The 15994-nt window shown below is 32.9% G+C and overlaps 1 protein-coding gene across 2 annotated transcripts in view; it reads right to left on the bottom strand.

Annotated features, from left to right (window-relative positions):
* inaE (inactivation no afterpotential E) overlaps positions 1-15994 on the bottom strand; it is a 295275-nt gene that overhangs the window by 157101 nt on the left and 122180 nt on the right. For both annotated transcript variants that reach the window (XM_085808531.1, XM_085808532.1), the window contains exon 2: positions 8303-8514. In XM_085808531.1, coding sequence (XP_085664657.1) covers positions 8303-8514 — 212 coding nt within the window. The remainder of the gene's footprint in view (positions 1-8302; positions 8515-15994) is intronic.

The following is a 15994-nucleotide window of genomic DNA, read 5'->3' as shown; positions in this document are numbered from 1 at the left end:
ATAATATTTCGTTATCTTAGAGTAGAAGTTGAAAAGGCTCTCCCTAACGCGGGAAAGATGCGTATGTGAAATTAAAATTATAAATATGCGTTCACATAAAAATAAAAGTACATATTATGATTGAGCAATAGTGAGGCACTTGCCTCAAGAGCACGAATAGGAAAGGCACGAAATTGCACTCAAAATAAGTAAAAATAAGTTAAATTTTTGTACTATATTTTAAATTTTTATAATAAATAAAAGCAATTTAAATATTAGTTATTTTATTCTATTATAAATATATTTTTATATTTAATTTTACTATTAGTTTTACATGACTTCCAAAAACATAACTGAAAGGCAATGTTTAAACAATTCCCAGTAAATAAATGCTATCCAACTGATGACCTTAATTCATTCACAAAAGCATTATAGTTTCTTTTCACAATATTTTAAATGGGCTTTTCCTGTGAATCTATGTACATACATATAACTATTGACTGATTTATCCTAAAGATTCAAAAGCAGTGTCTAGTAAAAGGAAAGCAACTATTTGCCGTGGTTTCAAAACGCTTGAAACTTTTCTGGATGCGAATTTAGAACTACTATCCCCAAAAATGAAATAAAATTTATACTCTGGTATTTTCTTCTTTCCACATGCCTTCGTGGTGTAACTGGAAATCCTCTCGACGAGTATTCGGGAGGTCCGGAGTTCGAATTCTGGTGACGGCATTGCACATTCTTCATATTTCTGCATAGATATAACCTAATGACTCTACACCTTTCTTCAAAATTTTCAAGATAAAAGTCGCCTCAAGAGAGCCGTAAAGACTGTCATACAACTTAGTGTCCTGTCTACCTTGTAACTAAACGTATCACAGCTCAAAATGAAGATAAAAGTTTTTTATTAATCCGTCAACCGACGATTACACAAATTAAAAAGTATAAAAGGAGCAGGACTCCTTTTAAATAACAACTTGTAAGTAATTCAAAACATGCACTTAAATTCTAACTAAAACAGACATACAAATTCAACACGCCCTATTAAATCTCTGGTCGGCCGCATAGGTTCGCAAAGCAAAAAAGTCTAGCTGAAGTCTAAACTGATCTGTTAAATTGAGGCAAGCGAGCACAGGGACGATTAGTCAATATTGCAAAAAGTTCTGTCTCTTAATTCAAGAATTCTGCGCTTATTTATACTTTGACATATTTGCATTAGTGCGAGGTGATGAAAATAGAAGTAAAGTCAAAATAATAAGATAACTGGGTTAATTAACATAAAATCATATAAATTGGCATGTTATTAAACTACAGAATTTCGAAGAGAATTTCTGAAACATTATGTGTTTTATGTGGGAAATTGCACAAAAATTGAAATTAATACATTGAGTTAAATATAGAAATATCTAGCTAACTGCAGAAGTATTTCTGAAGGAAATGGCAAAACATACGCATTGAAAAAAAATGTATTCACTTTGTAGGAATTTATATTTATTTTAAATAACCAATTTAATTTAATTTTACGTTCTCTCCTATAAGCCTTCATTTCCCTAATTCTCAATGCCAGAATATTTAAATTTGATAGCGCGCGTAAAGAAATACAAATTCTACCTTGAGGAGAAAACGTTTAAATACCGAGTTCTCGTCCCTCCTTTTTTTTTTTTTTTTTTGAAAGGAAAATGACAGAGTTTGGACATTCGCCGTCACCTTGGTACCGTGAGCTTCTATTTCTGCAGCTACTGCTGGTTTACGTGGCATAACAGCTTTTACTTTGCTGCCTCTAGCTTTCGACGCGTTTAAGTAACGGGAGTTTTCTGTGTTCCGTAGAGAACTTCTACTACTTGTTAATATCTTCGACATTTTAGTTTAGTTCTTGTTATTTGAGTTACCGCTCGAGTGAGGCGTAGTGTGTTAGCTTCAAGTCGACACATTGTGAATTTTAAAGAGTTTAGTAAAAGGTACTTTTTATCCTTCTCCCGTGTAGTTTCTACACGCACAGTTGTCACTTCGGAGATAAGAAAGTGGTTCTTACATCTTTAACAAATGCATTTTAATTTATTTAGAATATTTTGTTTTGTTTGCAGCTAACAAATGAAGATTGTATAAAATTAGATAACAAATACTATTGGCACGAAGTTTAGAGATAAAACTGGTCCGCAGAACAAGATATTTGAGCTCCACTTCTTTATTGTCACCAGATACGATGAAGAACGAACGTTGCATTGAAAATGCCATCGTAACGTTTAAGAGACTATAAAGAAGTATACGTTAAAATTTCTGTGATCAAACATATATAATGTCACAAATTATTTCCAGCGTAATTTGTCTCTTGAAGGAAAACGGAAACATATTGTATAAGAGAATTGAACAAGCTTCTAGCACTCGATGATGATGTTGTATATGCTGGTCCACTCGTAGTCCAGCGCTAGACACGAATGAAGGGCAGCTTTTACCAAAATCACATGTGGGATTTATCATATCACACAGGCCATCTGTATCATCGTCTACTGGCGCACGATTTGATTACGACTAATCGTAAAATGCCCTAGGAATTCTGTAATTTTATTCTGAAAACGTTTGTTGAAAATGCCTTCTTTTCGGATCCTTTTGAACGAACAAAAGAGCATTTTCTAGGTATAGCAATTCTGGAAACATGTATAATTTTTACGTTCTAAGTGCCGTTTGTTTTAAAATTTTCGAATTTTAATGAAGCAAATAGCTACTAAAACTTGGATGGAGAATGACATTTATTGAAGTCTGTGCAAACATTTAAACTCAAAAACTATGAAAGTCAAGAATTTCAGGTTCTTAGGAATAAAATATTTCATATAAAATTATTGTAGGAGGTGAAATTATAACAATATTAATAAAAATTGCATTGTGCTCTTTTATTCGCCAGGAGTACTAGAAATATCCCCAGCAGCTCATTGAATAAGAATAACATAAGAAATTATTTACGAGTTCCTTTGAGAATTACTTTTCACAAAGGAATTATAATATTCATCAGCTACAGTTTTATTATTTCTTAAAAGTTAATTAATTTTGAAAAATCTGCTAAAAGTAATGAATAAATATATGCGCTAGTTTTCTTTGAAGAATACGAGTATATGTAATAAGTATACTAAATAAATGGAATATATATATATATGTAAATGGCATATGAAATAACTATAATATGTATATAGAAATAGTAAAAACATAACTAAACATATAAGCGTCTTAGATATGTTAATTTGGCAATTTTTTGTTGAGTTAATTTCTGACATATAGTCAATATTTGACTACTGCCTAGGATCACAGTTCTTAAGAAGTCCCGAAATCATTCTGTATCTTCTCATTATTATGAGGAGATATAAGATGACTTTTTACAGAAATAACATGATTATGGGTTTTTGTAGTTGTTATAAAAGTAAGGAACGTGAGTATTTGGAACCTCAGAAAGAATGCTGTATAAAAGCCCACAGCCTATATTAATCGGGCTTAATCCTGACGATAGTAATATCGTTAAATGCCGTAAAGAAAGAAATGTACATCAAATATACACTGAGGACAACATTTCTTAAATTTTAGTACCCTTTTCTTGCACAATTTGGTGTGAAATAACCTTTAATAATAAAAGTATTATAATTTATAATAATAATAAAAGTATTATAGTCCGCGCCAGCAGTCGCGTTTATTGCTTACATGAAAAAAGATGCGGCTTAGAAGTTTCCGTTATTTTGTAAACTAATGAATGTAAGTGCTAAATTATTCAGATCTGATTAGGTTCCAAAATATTAAACTAAAAAATATAATTTTTGGCTTTTTTAAAGGAGTACTGCTTCCATAATTTTGTCAAGTTTCATTTATTTTCTTGTAGCAACAGGGCAGTCCTCAAAGCTCCGAGGACCACAAACTAGGAACTTGCTGGTATCGATTTTTAAATAGCTGACAAATAGTTACTATGTGTTATTCGGAAAATGGGTTATGTACTACAGTATCTTCAGATAAACGAGGTTCTAGCCTGTTTGCTATAGAGCCGGCGTCAGTGAGAAAAGTCTAAAAGCGATACGATTTCAGTGAACTGTATTTAAAAAGAATTAGTTTGTAGTTACATTATGCATGAAAAAAAACTTGAAACAATGAAGTTTATTTCAGTGTGTCAGCCATTAAATGTAAGGGCACTAGTGGGATATCTTAGGTATCAATTATGCATTTGATAGGAAAAAAACAAGGTTTTTTTTTTAATTTTGTCCAAGTAATCCATAAAAAAGATAATATGAATCGCCACTTTGAAGAAAGAACTAATTCAAAACTGCGTTTCGCGGAACAGAAGGAAAACATCTCGATTTTTATTTTTCTCTCCGCATGAAAAAAAAAAAAAAAGTAGTCAATGAAACAATCTTCAAACACATCTTTTGTGATCCATGCTTTCTTATTTGCTCGGTTCAATATCAGGAAAATGCCTTTTGAAAACTCCATTAACAGCTTCAGGATTTCCTGAAAGGTATATAAACACCAGTCTTAATTTCAAATCTCTTACTGCATTTCTACCCAATACAAGTGTCAGACGGTCTTTTAAAGTTTTAGATCTAGGATAATACTTTCCATTTGCTGCTGTAAAGGAATGTATTGACAAATTTTTGAAAACCAATTCGATTTCAACAACATCGAGCATTTTTTCGTCTTTACAGCCAAATTCTACGATTTAATACCATTCCCGTAGTTAATTTAAAATAAATGCCTCAGAGATTCTATTCCATTTACGGCTTTAAAAATATATGACAATTTCTTTCAGTGACGTCAATATTGACTAGTTCTCTCAAAAAGGCCACATTCGTTTTTAATTTCACTTAATTCTTGGACATATTTTAAAGCATAAATCGCAGATATTATTTTCTGTTTTATTGCTATAAAGCTATTAGCAATTACTTCCAAAGACATTTCATTTTTTACCTTTGAGTATTAGTTCTTCTTTATAGCCACACTTTTCCCCTGATTTTATTTAAATTCTTTAAATCAGTTTCCTTTGCCTTTAAATAAGCTTCTTCATCCGAACTCGCAATATGAAGCAGTGTGCGAAAAATACGAATATATACTGGATGTCTATTTTAAAATAGAAATAACCAGGCATAACTCATTGTATATGAGATATTTACTATTCTGCCATTTCTGTTTTTTTAAGAATTTTTTTTTTTTGAAATCAATGCGAATCAAATTCAAATTTCAAATCAATTGTTTACCAGTTTGACTTAGTGGAATTCTCGTCTGATTTTAACTCGGCAATTCATACGAATAATTCCGCGCTGAGTGTTACTTTTAGATAATTTTCCTTTCTTATTTTTGCTTTGGATAAACATCGCGCCAAAAGTATACCGAGCAGTTTATAGTAATATTTCTGCGTAGTAAATTTTACAACTAATGATGCGGTCTTTTCATAAGTTATTTTAGCATGGGAATGCACCTCCCTTCATGAAACTTAATTAAATTTTGTTTTAGTATTACTTAGATTTCTTCATGGAAGCAAGCTGATGTTTTCTTTTCGTATTCATGCTGCTTCTAAAACTCTTTCAGACTTTACTGCAGGGTGTCTAGTTGACTACTGAGCCTGGGAATCGATCCTTGTTTATCAATAAATTTACTCGAATACAGATCGGAGATAGATCTGTGTATACTTGTTTACTAGACCTAGAGAAGGTCTCATTTATATATATTAATGTTTTCCCATAGGGATATAAATATAAAGAAACCTACAGAGCACTGCAATTTATGCAAAATGTTTACCATTTAACACTGCGGTAAATAGTTCTACATTTTTTATAAGGTTGTTGTGTGAGGAAATGATAATTCGAGAATCAGTTATTAAAATGAGGGTTGTGGCCCTTTCACTTCCACAAGCTACTTTTATCGAGAGCTAATATTATTCGCGGATACCATTCTTTCTAACACAAACGGTAAACCTCCGTTGAACTGAATTGTCGCGAATTATGTTTTGATGCGGTGTACCAAGCCATGTGCATTGTACACAGCTGGGCGGATAGTGAATTTATGTGTAGCACTAATTGTTGTTAATATCTTACTAATTTTAAATGTTATATTATTAATTAAAAAAAAGGACTGGTCGATGGGATTATACGATTTACTTAATTCATAAGTTTGTGAGTGTTTTATCTGCATAAGACATTAATGATCAGCTATAATTCATTAAAGTTTATCTTAATTACCCCATTTTAGAATTTAATTTTTTTATTTGTATTATCTTAACTTTAATTATTTGTTTTATAAGTATTCTTGTTCTTTTTTATGTACCAAACCAGTATTAAACAAAAATATAAAAGTAATCGGGTTACACTATCCATTCTCTTTGAAACCCATGACTAGATATTCTCAGTTCGTGAGAGATCTGAAGAATGTGCTTGCTAAGGCAACAGTCGGACACCCTCTGTATCGAAGAAGGTCAGGACAGCACAAGAAACACGCGGCTGTGGATTATCTTGCTGAAAGATGTCGTCAAATGAGCCTCGAAGATACGTCACAGCCAAGGGTCTTAGTACGTCAGAAATGTAACGGCGGCTGTCCACATTACCTAATGTGCTAATAAGAGGTGATCAGTACCTGTACTTGGCTCCACATACCAACACACTAAATGATGAGTTGGTATGACGATGAGCAATACAATCTGGAAACGATCATTTTCCTCTCTGCCTCCACACATGCATATGTCTATCATGATGCTGCACGGAAAGCCGGGACGCGTCTGAAAAAACGACGTGGTGCTGCTTCTCTGCTCAGTGTCATCTTCATCACACTACTGTATTTGCACCTGTCTCCGCTGCAGCGTCAAAGGAAGTCGCAACAATGGTATCCTTCCTGACATTATATGTTGCTGCAGACGTCGTCGCACTGTCCGTGCGAATACCCGTCGTCCTGCACACAAGCCAAGCTTCTGGTATGCGGTATGTGACGTGGCTGAATGATCCCACAAAACCGAGAGGACAGCTTGTCTATCCTCTCGGGCATTAGTGACCCTGGACCGCTGAGATCTACGTGGAGCTCAGGATGGCCCATCTGGACCCATCGATTCCATATTTGCGTGACAGTCATGGTATCCCGATTAACAGTAGCAGTAATGTTGCGGAACGATAAACTGAAATACTGATACTGACATGATCTTACCGCAGTCGAATTCAGACATGCAAATAAAAAATCATATCCCATGAATTCTGTATACGGAGCATGCATATTTATATTTTAGAATTTTTTAAATTCGATTGTATTATCGAATTTTATTATTATTTATTTTATTTATTTATTTATTATTTTTTGGTAAGCCTAGAGCTTTGAATGTAAATAGTTTTGATGCTCTCTCTTATCCTTTTTATGTTGCTGAAAATCGAGCGATTTTGGTGTGATATTTAGTAATCAGGTTCTTTATGACCCTCACTTTAGACCTCTTTTCTCAGGGCAACTTTATGCTTAAAGAATCAATATTATATTGCTACATATGTTAACCCAGGCGACAGTATTTTACCTTCGGCTTCAGGTAACACTATTAAACTAACCGAATAAGCTGTATATCGAGCAGCATAATTAAGAGTATTATAAAACTCTATTCATATTTTATGGTTCTAGAAAGAGTTTTTTTTTCTATTCACGTATGTGCTGTATCAGTACCAAATACAAGAGGTTCCTCTTATTGTTTTAAAATATCACGTTCAAGAATTTGCTTCTCAGTTTCACAATTTTTTAATTTCAAGAGCATGAGATTGAAAGCTTTGAAAGATGATTATTTAATTATATTACTTGAAGGCCTAATGCTTTGCATTTTATACTTCGTGAACATTAAAACCTTTTCACTTAATTTTATATTCAAGCATAATTTTTTTGCCTGCACATTTAGATTTGCTTCATGACATGGTCTTTGAAATAGAAAGGAAATGGATTTAACATGAACACCATACCACTCAATTCTCAAAGTAAAAAGAGGAAAATTCATTTTCATCACCAACAATCAAAGCACTTGTATACAGAACATTCTTTAGTTCTATTAGATACGTAATTCATCGATTTAATTACCAGCAGAGTATGAAAGGAAGAGATCTGTTCTTGAATCTTGATGATTTACAGTCTTAGAAATGAAGGTGAAGTGTTTTGCAACTGAAGGTAAACGTTATTGTCCAATTTTCCTTTTATTGAACAACTTTGAAGCTTAATTGGCTGTTATATCAAATAAGACTATTAATACATTTAGAATAAGGACTTTTCTTTTTCAGATTGCCCATACAATACAATAAATTTTACAAATTTTCATTTAAATCCATTTAAAAAATGAAAATGAACTTACCGAGACGGACATACAAGAGGTATTGCATGGACGTTCTTGGTGTAGTGACGAGAATAGTTCCTCGCATACTGACCCAGGAGATAAAGGCTTCGACAACGACGCATCCGGATAATATTACAATATAGCCCAAAACATGTTCGTACAAATCGCTTACACAGACAGAATCTTTGCCAAAGTCAACACTGCCCAGCACTACAGCTAACACCACTAGCCTGCAACAGAAAAAAAGATACATCTTTTGAAAATGAATCGCAGTTATGCCTTTAACATGAACATAATGGCAAAATAAAAAGTGTGGTATATAAAGCATGAACAGAAATGCATCCCATACAGCTTGTAGTTCAGTATTTTTGAAAAATACCTATTCATTTGAAATTGTTGAATTGGCACAGAACACAACGAAAACATAAATAATACAAATTACATTTAATGTGCATTAACATCTAATCTAAAACACAAATTAATTTCATATAAAAAGTTTTATAAGTGCATAAATCAGAAAAAATTTGAATGAATTCAAAACTTGATTAGCTTGTATGAGACATATTTAGGACAGAATTATTGTGATCAATAATTAAAGATTTGTTTGGATCTTAGATACTTGAATAAAATCCTAAGAAAAAGCTTCATGCGATTACATATTTCTTACTCTAATGCAGAGAAAAGAGATTATTGTATTTCCGACCAGTAGGCAGTATTCTTTATTAGATACACAGAGAATTCCGAACGATATTTTTTATTCACGATATGATATTACCTACAGGTAATGATATTAAAGTAGAGTAGATCTTTTATTACACTCTTTTCATTAATTAGTAGGAAAATTTCAAGATGCAAACACCTTCAGAAAATTTCAGAAGAAATGGCTAGAGATGAAAGCGCAAGTACTTAAATCTTATAAAATACGAATGTCTGGCTTGTACTGCATTCAGATTTTGCAAATAAATTTGAAAATGTTTACTATTTATGATGGAAATATTTAAATTGTATGTTTTATACCGGTTTTGAAAATTTTATGTTTAAATCATTGCAATAATTAGAGCCCAAATCTATAAGAAATATATTGCTGGGAAGAAAGATTATAAAAATTAATTATAAAAAATATAAAAATAAAATATTATATATTAAATATAAAAATTATATATTAAATATATAAAATTCCATAAATAGTATTTCTCCTGTTATATATCATAATCTGTATCCCTTAGCAGATGTACTAATCCTCTTTGTTTGCACTAAACTACCCTACTCCACATAAACATGAATTTTGTACCTATCTGTTCCTGAAGCATTTTTTTTATATGGCTAAAGTTACTGTCACTAATGCTCGAGTCGTATGTTTGCGTGCATCACTAATCGTGTGGTCGCCAAACAAGCCAATGAATTTTGGCTTAAAAGGTCTTCAGCCTTGGTTAAAGTATGCAACCGTGACTAGACTTGTGAAGTCAGCTTGTCAGTAACACCGCATTTCATAGATACGCGAATTAAAACTCTTTTCGGGAAACCGAGGAAACAGCTTAGGAGGTGTGAGCTTTTCCCTTTAGCTAAATTAGAAATAGTTGAGGGCATAGAGTATTCTTGTGAACGAATTTGATTAATTTTCGCTTAGAGTGAAACGGAGAATTTTCCTTCCTTTTTTTGCTAACTCCACTCATTTTCTATGCGAAACCGAAAAATTAATAATATGAAATACCAAAAAGGAAAAGAAGACACAAATGTTGTTCTATCAGATGTGTCTTTCGGTAATTATAGGTAAGAATATGTGAGAAACATTTGGCCTCAGAAATTCTGCAAAATCTTGTGTTATCAAGAAATCAAGTACAAAGTTTTGAATTAGCCACTAAGACACCACTGCTTATATATACTCAGATGTATAAAAGTGTAGAGGATATGCAATTTTCTGTCAATTTTACTACGATATGTATGCTTTTATCTGGTATATCAGTTCATACTTTGATTAGTGTGTGTGTGTGTGATTATGGCAAAGCCTCGAGGGCTATCTGCCTAAGAGGAGGGATGCCTTCGTGGAGGACTTTCTAAGGGAAACTGGCTCGTATACACGTTACACATGGGGAAAACCACGAAAACGCCCATGCAGCCAGCCCGTTCGCGGGATTCGAACCTCGGACCGAACTACCAGTGTTCAGCGATTTTACCGCTCGGCCGCTGGTGGGCAGTTCATACTTTGAAATCTCTATACAAGAAATAACTTATAGGAAATTACACTAATAGGTGATTTCCAAAGGAAAGCACGCTAAAGAAGAATTACATGAAAACCTATCTAAAATACTCCTTCCCAGAAGATTCTTTCTGTAATCTAACTGTCCTGCAGGTTTTATACTGAATGAAATTACTACTTTTATTAAAAGCTATGTATTAAAACCGGGAAAAAACAGGTACTTAGCGTCAAATCTATATTATCTCTAGAGTTCCTTTACGGCATGTTAATAAAAAGGTACGAATCAGAAGAAACAAATGTAACTACTTATTTTTTAACACGAAATAGTATCGTGTAATTCAGCAAAATCCATGCATATGTTATGTAAAAAACCGTTGGAACAGTGACGAGAAAAACATCTTAACTATAGATTAGATATGTAATTATAGACTTTTCCCAACACTATGCTTTATTATTTAAGTAAAAAATATTAAACAAGTTACACGTTAACATGCATCTATTTTGGCACTTCCAATTTTTCCTTCTTTGTAACCAAAATGATATACCTGAAGTTCTTGAAGCTACTGATCAACTTTATAGATGTTTGTACTATTTATTATGAAAGCTAATTTAAAATTTCGTCAGCTTAACCATCACAAAAACTTATCTTTCAGTATTATTACGTTTCATTCATAAATACGCGTACAAGCTTACCATACAAAAGGAAGGCGTTCCTCTGAAATATAATAAAATTAAGCAAACTGAAAAGTAATTTTCAGAAATATTTTATAAATATTACAAATTGAGATTAAACGAGAGAACTAAATTTCATTACTATATAAAGTATTTTCTCCCTCCTTTCCGCATGCCTTTGTGAGGTAATTGAAAGCATACTCGACGCCTATTCAAGAGGTCTAGGATTCGAATCCCGGTGAGGTCATTGCACATTTTTTACGTCTCTTGCTATAAAAAAAAACACCACCCTCATGGCTCTACAATCTGTCAGCTGTAAATTCGCTTAGCGATATAAAATGTTTTTAGCTATATCGAATTTAATCGAAGTGTATATTAAATCGAAATCAACTTTATTTTTCATATTTAATATCTCTATGCCTAACGATAATCAAGGTGTTATTGTGAAAGTCGAAACAGTTAGATACTTATCTAGAAGTGTTAACATCATTAATGTTAGATCGTCATTGTCACAGCATCTAAAATTCATTATAAAATAAAGTGTCCGACATGTTATGCCAGCTCTGGTAATTCATTTGCAAAAGTCAGCTCTACCATGCGGAGCAGTAGGCTTTGTGTGAAATCTTAGCTAAAGTACTGTAGAGACATCATTAGGTATTTTTTAGAAGCAGGCAAGATGAAAAATTAGCAACGCCTTCTCCGCGAATCGAACCACAGACCTCTGGATAGCTGAGAGAACTGTTTAAGGAACTTTTTCTTCGTGGAGGACTTTTTAAGGGAAACTGGCTCGTATACACGTTACACATGGGGAAAACCACGGAAATGCCCATGCAGCCAGCCCGTTTGCGGGATTTGAACCTCGGACCGAACTACCAGTATTCAGCATCTTTACCGTTCGGCCGCTCGTGAGCTAGCTCCGAAAGGAAACTCAAGCTAATTTGGTTGAGGGAATAGAGCGGTACGCTGTCTATTAGCAGTGTAGTCTAGATAGAGTCGTAATTACTTTCAGTACTCAAGTGTTCGTCAAAATTTAAATACAACATTAAAAACATTGGTAAAGAAACTCATGATTTTTTTTTACCTTAGGATAAAACGAGCAAGTGAATTTACTATAAACCAGTATTTTCAAAGCTTACCTTATTTATTTGTCTTTTTGTCTTAGTCTTCAGCGTTTTCAACTCCTCCTTTTTTACTGGGAGCGTAACATATTTCGGCTGTTTTTCAGTGTCGAAGTATGTCAGATTTTCAAACTTTTCATTTTGTTAAGAATGCATGTAAATATTTTGCTCTGAAAAATTTTGCTTCGAGCAAGTTCTTAATTTACATTCGAGCATTCGATCATTTGATACACGATATTTGAACTAAAACACGAATCACGTAAAACATTCAAAACTTCATAAACTGAAATAATTAGATCTCTGAAAATGCGTATGTTTCTTCTGAGCTCATCATGCAGAAATTAATGAAACTAAACCTATCCTGCCTAGACTATGTAGTAGTAAAAAAGAAATCAATATTATAAATATTTGAGCATTCATTTTTTGATTGAGGTAATCCAGGTAATTATTTCTTGCCTGTAAGTGATCTCATCATCCTGTGGGAAAAAGTTTGGTCAGCCGATTGGTCAGAATTCATCCTTAAATGCTGCCAATCCTAGAGAGGAAAATATTTTTATCGAGTAGCAAATGTATTTGCTACTCGATAAAAATATTTTCGAAGTATGGTAAAAAACATTTAATCAGATGTTGCTGTATGTAGACTTTGAACAGAATTTTTGTAAGTTTGTCTAAAGTGAGTAACAAGGATAGGGTTATAGAATTAATAGTATTATTACTAAATCCATTGTCACACATCTTTGAATGAGAACAATATATACAAAACTTCGTTCATAGAAAATTTAATTCAGATTCTTAATACAGCTTGCGAAAACCCAGAAAAAGCTACAGCAAATATAAATGAGGATAACTGACCAGTCTTGGAAAGGAGAAATTGTGTGGGTAGAATTTAGTACAATGAGTATTTAATAGAATTCTTTAAAATAAAAACAGACTGGCTGTTTTCAAGTAACAAAGTAACTGAGATGCATATGATATAGTTCTACATATTTAAGTCGATATGTTCAACCTATATAATATAATAAATCGGCGGAGTTCAATATAAATAACTTTGCTTTCTTTCATTTCTATAACAGCTTAGTTTAATATGTGCAAGGTAACGTAAGAATTTAGAACCGTTTTCGAAAGTCGCTAACAGAATTACTAATCAAAGAAATAATGACGTTAAAGACTTTTTTCCGATAATAAGTGCACTGAAACGAATGTTTACTCCATGAAATAATTTGCTCAAGACCCAATTATCTTAGATAAACGGGATTTAACTGTAAATTAAAATATCTAGCAAGCAATTAAAAATAATAATAAATGGAAAATAGGCAATTAGAGATTTAAAGAATAGCTCTCTATTTTTCATATGAGATCAAGCTTTGCTATTAGATCAGGAAAATCTGCTAAACTCTTAGCTGCGATGTTTAAATAAAACTTATAAGCAATTATAATGGGATTACAACAAAAACCGTAAGGCATTATTGCTTAAAAACATATATTAAAAATAACTAATCTTAATTTATTAAAAATTTCGGTTACTGGAGCAGTTTTTAGTAAAAGAATGACGTAAATGATTAAGTAAATTAAGAGGAGGAAAAGAGAACATGCAGTTAGGAAATCTGAAAGTTAAAAATATACGAAGTTCAGTCTTTGTTTGTCATTGATTTGAAACAAGAAGACTAACTACACTACATGAAAACTACTACGCTACATGAACACTACATGAAAAACCTATTGTGGAACCCCTCCTTCGAGAAAACTGTTCTATGGAACTTAACGTTGAATGATGTACATAATGTTGTGGTTCAAAAAACGTTTGGATTACATTATAGTAAACAACTACTCAAAATTTGTTTTGCAAAAATATTTCAGAAGGAATCAAATGCTACAAAAGATGGTGTTACTCATAACTTCTTTGTGAGCCTGCTCTGGAATGCTAATTATTTGTATATCCCAGCATATAGTAGTACTCATGCAAATCTGACGTTTGTTGCATGCCGTCTCCATAGCAAGTTATGATTAGCTATGATTTAGGTAGCTCCGGTCTTTTTTCCCATGTTCATGATTAACTATGATTAAATATTATTACCAGACTGCCGGTACTATCAATAAGAAATTGTTACCCATATGAATACAAAATGGTACAGCTATAGGTGACTAGTACTGTGTGTAAGTGTTGCGCACATATATATATTTCTTCTTCTTTTTTTTTTCTTCCCTTTTTCCAAATAGTCGGCCAGTTAGGTTATTTGAATATGATAAAGTCACGAAGGAGATCTACCTAAGAAGATGCCTTCGGGGGAGGGGGGTAAACAGTTGGATAATTTGCATTATATGCAGTATATAGGGGAGAGAATTTGTCGCTTTGTCTCAGAAGAAAAAATATGCAGGCACGCTTTTGATTCTGGTACAGAAATGTTTTTTTTTTTCAAAGATATATGCAGGCCAATCTCATATCAAATGTAATTTCTTCAATACGAATGCAAAGTAATTTGAATGTAATGTAATGAATGAATGAATTGTAATGTAAATAACTTGATTTACTTCACCGTCATTGGCACTGATTCATAATGATTATAAATGCTATGAGAGATTTCCCCCTCTTTCTTTTACACATTGCATTAGGTACTTTTTGAAGCCGGAAGAGATGCAAAATGTGCACTGCTCTCGCTGGGACTCGAACCACGGACCTCTCGAATACGCGCGAGGCGTGCTGACCTTCTACACCATGAAAGCATGCTAAGAAGACTGAAGAAATACCTTATATACTCCCCCTTTTAAAGGGCGAGTGGGGATTAGGAGATCCAATCGCCAAATCCTGGTGGTGGAGAGTCATCATCACCACCTTTTTTTAGTTCGGGCGCCACTGTAACATCATTAGGTTATTTTGAAGCTGGCAGACGTGAAAAATGAGCAACGCCTTCGCCGGGACTCGAACCTCGGACCTCTCGAATACGCGCCGAGCGTGATGACCACTACACCATGAAAACATGCTAAGAAGGCGGGGGAAATACCTTATGACTTATTTCGTAATTTTGCAAATTTTCAACATTTTAATAGAAGTTAGCGTTACATACAAAGATACTGAATATGGTAAAAATAACAAAAAATTAGTAAATGTATATACAGAATTAAAATGATAAAAGTAGAGTAGGAAGAAGTCTAAGCGATCTAATTAATGAAGTTCTGGTTTAAAATGACTAAATTTACGAGTTATCTACGCATATAAAAAAGATATTGCACAACGATACACAAGAATAATGAATACTTTAAAGAAATTGGAAATTGTCCAACCCGTATCGCCTTCTAAAAATACCGCTAAATATTCTGAATCATCGACACACAAAATTCCATTTTTGTAAACGTTGATGTGTCACAGTCATTTTTCTTGAAATTTATGTATATAGACGGGAATTTATGCAAGAGCTTAAACGCCTTGTCGTTTGGTGTGTTAACTTTTATTTATGCCTTAGTTTCTTTGCTTGGTTATTTAATAACAAAACGAGAAAAAAGTGCAGTATATTAATAAGTTTATTCATACACATTCTGAACCTTACAGACACGAAACAAGTAAAATTTACTTAATGCAGGCCCTAAATTACAATTTCCGCTTAAAAAGTGTTATATATTTTATGCATAAATATGTTAAACTTATAATATATTAAATTACTGATGGAGAAAGCCATACTACGAAAAGATGTTAATGATTTAGAGTTGCTTTCGTTTGTAATGAATGTT

This window comes from Stegodyphus dumicola, chromosome X1, assembly GCF_044657685.1.
Source record: "Stegodyphus dumicola isolate Sdum_Otavi_A_Nest chromosome X1, ASM4465768v1".
NCBI lineage: Eukaryota > Metazoa > Arthropoda > Arachnida > Araneae > Eresidae > Stegodyphus > Stegodyphus dumicola.
This window is presented reverse-complemented; position numbering and strand designations above follow the sequence as displayed.